The sequence below is a fragment of the Antrostomus carolinensis genome, unplaced genomic scaffold (assembly GCF_000700745.2).
Source record: "Antrostomus carolinensis isolate BGI_N321 unplaced genomic scaffold, ASM70074v2 C13769583, whole genome shotgun sequence".
Taxonomy (NCBI): domain Eukaryota; kingdom Metazoa; phylum Chordata; class Aves; order Caprimulgiformes; family Caprimulgidae; genus Antrostomus; species Antrostomus carolinensis.
Window position 1 is genome coordinate 1 of NW_010356314.1, and position 7,699 is coordinate 7,699.

The following is a 7,699-nucleotide window of genomic DNA, read 5'->3' on the forward strand; positions in this document are numbered from 1 at the left end:
CCCCCCCAAAAAAAAAAAGGTTGATAGCTGGGTGTAGGTGAACAGTCAAAGTTGTATCTATTATCAGTGGTATTAAGGAAGAACTTTAATTGTACTGAGAAATTTCAGTACCACCTCTCCTTCCCTCCCTCTCCCCAGCCCCAAATCACTTGCTTTAAGTCATTGTTAGTAATCTGGCTTCAGAATTTGCAGGTGGACCACTAGTCCATTTCAAACTGTATTTTGCTTGAGGGAGGGAACCTGACATAAATCAGTAAGAGTGTTGTAGGTAGTTCATAGGATTCTATGTTATTGCTTCAGACTGTCCACTTTATCATAGTGTGATTTGGTCCTTGAAATTACTTAATAAGCTTGGTTTGCATCCATATTCATATGCTTTTTAAACTCTTAGAACTCAGTTTGTGAAAATTACTTTTGCTCTAAAAATAAATACCTGAAGTTCTAGTATCTGTAAGAACTGTCATGGGGAACATTAATTTGTTCTTAAAGTTATTACAGCTGAAGATTGAAAACGAGGAACAAGCTAAACATTACTTCATAGCAGATGTGCAGTGACACTAATGACCAGTAAGATGTGTTACACAGAGGCTGTGGTTCTATTGAACATGGCCTTTGAATGAAAGTGTATTAATCAAGAGTATTCCTCATGACAAGATTTCTAAGTGGAAATTCAAAAGGAATAGAACTGATGAGTTAGTTGCAGAATATAATCAGTTACAGGAGGACTGTAAGAACTGGAAAATCTGATTAAGTATAAATTGAGAAGGGAGCAAGTGAATATTTCATATCACAGTTATGGGTCTAGTAAAAATCTGCAAGTCAGAAAGCTTTACAGTATTTGAAGATCCTAAAACTTAAGCCCTTTGTGCTGAACTTCTATTGAGTAATCTCCTTCAAGGCACCACTCCGTAGGCATCTATCTACCTGTCAGCAGATGTGGCTTGCTGTGACCAGGAACAGTTTGTTCACTAACTGCTGCAGGGTTTTCTTTGTTTAATTAACTTTGCAAACTAAGTTAATTATTTCAAAAGTGCTGGTTAATTAGGAGAAGCTTGTCAGAATGATCTTGGGGGAGGATAAAAGATGGGACATTATTGAAAAGCAGTTTCAATTAAGGTTCCCTTCTTTCTGATTTGAATTAAAACATTCAGCAGTTTAAATGACTTGCTTTTCTATGAATTAGTTCACCTTGTCTTGTGTCTCACTTTTGTTCTAAAGCATGGTAAGACATTTAAGTGTTCATTTCTTCCATGTGTCTTTAGTATGTAATAGACACTGTTAGCTCATTAGTTTCAATAGCTTATAGGTAGGAAAAACTACTCTATCAGAATCTTCAAAGAAGTTTACTCATTGTAAATAATTCTGCTGGAAGTTTCTATTACAGGTGGTTAAGTAGAATGCTAATTGTACAATTAGATGAACCAAAGTACTGCTGAATCAAACAAGAATCCTTTAATACGCTAATGCTTTTTAATTTTGTTTCAGAATTCCCGAAATTCACTTTTGGCTTCTTCTGGATTTGGAGTGTCTCTCCCAAGTGCTTCCCAGTCCTTGGTGTTTGGGGGTGGAAGGAACCAATCAAATGGAGTGGTGACTCCAGAAAGCAAGCCTTCTGGATTTCCTTTTGGGTGTAGTACTGGACAAGAGGCTCAGAAAGATTCTGATCTGTCTAAGAACTTGTTTTTTCAATGCATGTCTCAAAATTTACCTTCCAGTAACTACTTCACAGTCATTTCAGAAAGCTTGACTGAAAATGCCTCTAGTCAAGACTCACTCAAGCAGTGTACAGAAAGTGTGGGTCCTGGGATCTGTAAAGGTAAAATCCTTTCAACAGACATTAAACCAGGAGCCCAGTCTGGCAGTTCTGTGGAGCGGAAGCTGCCTGTGGAATCTATGCCTACCCTTACTCCAGCCTTTTCACGAAATCTGGTGAATCCTCGCCCCCCAGATAGTCATGAAAACCTATTTTTACAGCCCCCAAAGCTATCAAGAGAGGAACCCTCAAATCCTTTCCTGGCATTTGCTGAGAAAGTGGAACTTAGTCCTTTCAGTGGCTTTGCAACTTCATCTCAGACAGGAGTTTCTACTCTCTCTACACCTGTGGGTCAGAAGGCCACTTCCGGCTGGCCAGAATCACTCACTTCTACAGACTCTTCTCTAGCTAAGAAGAAAACCTTGTTTATAACAACTGACTCTTCAAAGATGATCTCCAGTACTCCTGGTTCAACAGTTGCAGCTGGTGTTCAGAGCCCTTCCACTGTGGGCAATGGCCGTTCCAGCTCACCGACCAGCAACCTGACACAGCCTATTGAGATGCCCACACTTTCCTCCAGCCCAACAGAAGAAAAACCAGCTGTTGGGCCTGGGCAGCAGGACAATCCTCTTCTGAAAACTTTTTCTAATGTGTTTGGCAGGCATCCACCTATTTTTTTCTCTTCACAGGCAGAGTTTCCACAGGAGAGCAAAGCCCCTTTTGAAGCTGTGAAAAGGTTCTCTCTAGATGAGCGGAGCTTGACATCCAAACAGGACTCAGACTCCAGTACCAATAGTGACCTGTCAGATTTGAGTGACTCTGAAGATCAGTTGCAGGCCAGGGCTTGTATGAAGGGAATCCCAGACCACTTGATGGCAAAGCTAGGCCCTAATGCAGAGTGCAATGCTGAATTGCTGCTGGGGAAAGGAAAAGGGAAGCAAGCCCCAAAGGGCCGGCCTCGCACAGCTCCCCTAAAAGGTGATGACTTGAATGCAGGGTGTCTTTGGAAGCACAAGGAGGTGGGATACGAGAATATCTGCTATGTGAACTAACCACAGGTGTAAATGTCATTTATGTTTAGTAGGCAGCGCACAGGATACTTAGAAGAAGCGTTAAGCTTTAATATTGTATGTGAATTAACATGCTCACTTTGAGAAATGTTTAAGCATTTATTTGTCAGGACAGAAGTGTGTATGCTGGAGACTTGAACAGTCTTATTGGTTTTGCATGGGTATTAGCATAGAGATCTCTGAAAGTACATTTATTTGGGACAGTATGCTTTTGCTATTGCAGTTAACTAATGGATTTTTTTCTTCTACTTTTCCTCACTCAGTTGGCCAGTCTGTGCTGAAAGATATGAGTAAAGTGAGGAAGCTGAAGCAGTCAGGTGAGCCTTTTCTCCAGGATGGCTCTTGCATCAATGTAGCTCCACATCTGCACAAGTGCCGGGAGTGCCGTCTGGAGCGGTACCGTAAATTTAAGGAGCAGGAGCAGGATGACTCAACTGTGGCATGTCGCTTCTTCCATTTCCGGAGGTGCTCAAATTCTCCTTCCTTCATATGTAATCTATGCGTAGAGCTTGGGCCACATCCAAGTACGAAGTGATTATGTTTGACTTATTTAATGTGCTTGGGTACAATAATTAAGCTTTTGAGTGTCTTGCATTTCTCTGCATGACCTGACTGGAATTCCCTCACTGGGGCACGAAGAGCTGCTGTTGGAAGATACAGCTATGTGATACTAAGTGAGCCTCCAGGTCCAACCTCAGGAGATTGAATTTGCTTTATTGGGTATAATTTTACTGTTGGGTAGCAGTTTGTATGTAGTAACTGTTCTCTCCCTCTTTCATATGGAGTTCAGAACAGAGACGACATTTTTATTTACAAGTAACTAAACATTGCCAGCATGAGGCTAATGTTTGACTAGGTTTTGTTGAGTACAGAACTGATTTTTAGGAGTAGAACACTGCCTGTGTTTTCTTTGTATTGTGTACATGTCTTACAGATTATTGACCTGTCATGCTTCTCTTCATTTTCCTTAACTGCCTATTCTAGCAAGTGCTATGCATGTTTTTCCAAAAAGATGTTTGTTCACTTTCTCGTATATAAAGGATGAAGTGAATTTTCAGTGTGCGCCACCTATCCAGTAAGGATTATAGCTACTTCTCTTCCTGAACTTGTTAAAAATTAATCTAGCATTGAGATTAAAGACAAGATTGTTTTTGCTTGAAAATTAAGTTACCTTTATTATTGGCAGGAGACATTCAGGTTTCTATAACTTATGTTGTTATACCTTGTACCACACAAAGACTAGGAGGGTCAACAGCTACTGATAAAATAGTTGTGACTTGTCTCTGTGGAGAGCAGCGTCAAGAATAGTAGGTATGATAAGGATTTTTGTATGACTTGTAATGTGAACTATTAGAACAGTTGCCAAGTACTAGCAGCCCTAGCCAGAAGTGAAATCCTGGTTTCCCAAAAGTTGGGAAATCACTTTCTCCTCTGCTAAAATGGAGAGTGAGAACCATGCACAATTTTACAAGCGGAATCATGCAGCAGCCCAAATAAATTGAATTTTGACATCTCTTTCGCTTAATAGTATAGAGAAATGTGACTTACCAAACTGTAATAATTTCCTGTATGTGGAATTTCTTACTTACTGGGGCTGGGGGATTCGTTCTAGTAGGTTTTGCGGTCATTGCCTCCATGTACCTTATTCTCTGTGTTCTTTGGATTTGCATATATTGTATCAGCTGTCGAATATAGCACTCTAGCCCAAGCCTTTTTTCCTCTTTCTGGGTTTATGTTCTGACATAGATGGCATAAGTTCATTAAAGGTTGTTGAGCAGCTTTTTAATACTCTATCCTGTTTTCTGCAGGTTGGTATTTACCCGGAAAGGTATTCTACGAGTAGAGGGTTTCTTGAATCCACAGCAGAGTGACCCTGATGCCATGAGCCTATGGATTCCTTCTTCCTCCCCTGCAGAGGGGATTGATCTGGAAACTTCCAAATATATTCTGGCCAATGTTGGGGACCAGTTCTGCCAGCTGGTTATGTCAGAGAAGGAGGCAATGATGATGGTGGAGCCGCATCGTAAGCTTGGCCTTTTAATGTGTTTTTTGTCTATCTTCTTTGTGTAATGTGTGTGTAATGCAATGGAATGGAGTTGAAAGTGTAATATAATTTATTGTTAAAATGCTTCTCCTTTCCTTCCAAAGAGAAGGCTATATTCACTACTTTGAGGTGTGTGTAATTGTGGGACCATCTTTTGGATCAGTGCAACATTACTGCCAAGGAAGCTAACAGTAGCTTTCCCAGACATCATTAAATTGCTTTTCAATAAATAAATCAGAAACCAGCCGACCCATGCTCCTAACAAAATAGAAATGACTCCAGAACACTTATCACACTGACCACCTGTGCTTTAACAAGCAGCTTCTCTTACATATTCCAGGGACATCACATAAAAGCTCAGGGTTTTCTAGTGTGAGAGCAGCACCTGTGTTCAGCGTGCAAGGACTCAGCTGAGCAACTAGTTGACAGTGTTGCCACTACAAGGGAAGTGGGTTTAGAAAAAATTTTCTAAAGGTATCCAGTTCAACCTGCCACATGGATAGCTCTGACTATGTGATTTTTCCCTTTAGCTTCTAGAATGTTCAAGGGCAGCCATTTGGAGAGAACTTCACCTTCCTCAGCGAATGTGTTGGTTTAGAATCCAAGGAGTTGATGGGCATCCTATTAGTAGAACTAAATAAGCATTCTTTATAGTTTTATAAGTTCACATTATTTGTTCATAAAACTAGCAGAAGTTTTAGAATTTTGCTGTAAGTTCTGTAAGTGCTCCTTGAAATGCGGTTACTGCCGAACTTTTTAAGGTGCTCCATTTCCTCGTAGTGTGTGCATTTTGGGACTTGACCTTACCCATTCTTAAAAATTGGGATTTTAGCAGTGTCACAAGAATAGTATCTCAAAGAATGTGGTTCTGGATGCAAAAACTATGTGTTTCTGTACTCTGCCCTCAAGTCATGTTTCTGTGAATTGTTTCTTTATCAATGTTACTGTGATATTCTCAGATGAAGTGGGAGAAATGCAAAAACGTCAAAGCTATAATTCCTGATGTTCCTTCTCTTTATAGAGAAAGTGGCATGGAAGCGAGCAGTACGTGGTGTGAGGGAAATGTGTGATGTATGTGAGACAACGCTTTTCAATATTCATTGGGTTTGTCGCAAGTGTGGTTTTGGGGTCTGTCTGGACTGTTACCGACTGAGGAAGAATCGTCCGCGTAGCGGTGAGTACTGAGTTTTTTCCTTCCACTGTAATCTTTTAACTGCCTGGCTTTCAGTGGGGATAGTTTCTCAGGAGTTGCTTAAGGTTTTGTGGGAGAGTTAGTGAGCATCAGCCTGGGAGGCTGGAGTTTTGGAATTCTGGCACTACTGTCTTATATGCTGTTCCATTCTTCATTTCCTTAGATACCTGTGTTTTATCTATTTGGTTAGAATTTGTATATTAAAATGATAACATGAGCAGGCATAGGCTGTGTACTGAGACAGACTACTGTATAGTTCTGTCTTTTCCTTGGAGAGTATAAAAGAAAAATTAAGGAATACCTTAACAGTTTGGAACCATCACAAGATGAACTAGTAAGCAGACATTGCAGAGAACTCCTTTCTCTAACATGGAGAACTTTGTGCTGTAGAAACAACCTATGCAGATACCAGGTCTAAAGGACCCTGAAATGAAGTTTTATGTGATCATTCTCATCTTCTACCCCACTCGCACTTTCCCCCACCTTCCTTTTTAAAGGAAGAGAATGGCATGCAGCTTATGCAGCTACATATTTGTAAGCCCAGTTTGATTTAAAAATCTAAAGAATTAGAAATTTGTCAGACTACTTCTCAAACTATTAATTTGCTACTTGTTAGCTTTGTAAGTAGCTATAGTGACAGGAGAGCTTAGTTTCCTCTTCCTGGAACTGATCTTTTTGTTGAAGGTACTTTTTGTTGAAAAAGCTTGGGAGATGATGATGACAAGAAAAGACAGAATTATTCTGTAACTTAAGAAAGCATAATGAAAAAAAGAGTATGGTTTTCAAATCTGATGCTAGAAGCCAAGATTTTTAGGTGGTTGGAAATAACAAACTACTAGAGATGAAGGGAAAAATTACTGAAGAGGCAAAGAAGTGTAGATCCTGTTCTAATGGTCTGTATTTATAGTTTATTTCTGAGATCACCAGGTTAATCTCCTGCACTGTAAGAATCTGAAGAAACAGTATCAATGCAGCAACATTCTGTATTATAAAGTTTTAGTGACTTTTGTACAAAATTTTACTTTTTTTGTGTCTTTATTCCAGAGACAGAGGAGATGGGTGATGAGGAAGTCTTCTCATGGCTGAAGTGTGCAAAGGGTCAGTCTCATGAACCAGAGAATCTTATGCCGACACAGATCATTCCTGGTACAGGTAATGCTTGAAATATGAAAGGAAAAAATCCAAATTTTTTCTCAATTCTGAGCAAGCAAGTGGAAAAAATAATAAGATGGTTGATGTTCTAGCTGTTACCTTTTCTCGCATGGATTTAGAGGAGACTTCCACTTGCTACAGTGGAAGGCTTTAAGGGAAGGTAACCCAAGTAAGTTCAAGCTGTGGGTTTGAAGTTAACACCCTTCTGATACTCGCTGTGACTTCTTGTGCTCAGCTGTTTTTAGTTGTATCGGTAAATTTGGTTGACTTTTAAGAAATAACTTTTTCTTTTCTGTTGGGGGAAGGGAAAGTAAATGGTCAATGCTGGGAGTTTATTTGACTGATCCTAAAAATCATAGAATCGTGGAATAACTGATCCTAAAAATCATAGGATCATGGAATTTGAAGGGACCTTTGAAGTTCATCTAGCTCAACCCCCTTTCCATCCTGCCTGACTTTGAACACTTCCAGGGTTGGGGCATCCACAA

At 39.9% G+C, this 7,699-nt stretch overlaps 1 protein-coding gene across 1 annotated transcript; it reads left to right on the top strand.

Moving 5' to 3' along the window:
• Positions 1 to 1,485: 1,485 nt before the first annotated feature.
• Positions 1,486 to 7,211, top strand: LOC104531691 (lysine-specific demethylase 3B-like; the record flags this gene model as incomplete). Its single annotated transcript, XM_010176666.1, has 5 exons — positions 1,486 to 2,731; positions 3,087 to 3,288; positions 4,632 to 4,846; positions 5,889 to 6,041; positions 7,104 to 7,211. Coding segments are annotated over 5 exons (1,924 nt in total), but the record flags the coding sequence as incomplete, so codon positions are not given.
• Positions 7,212 to 7,699: the final 488 nt, after the last annotated feature.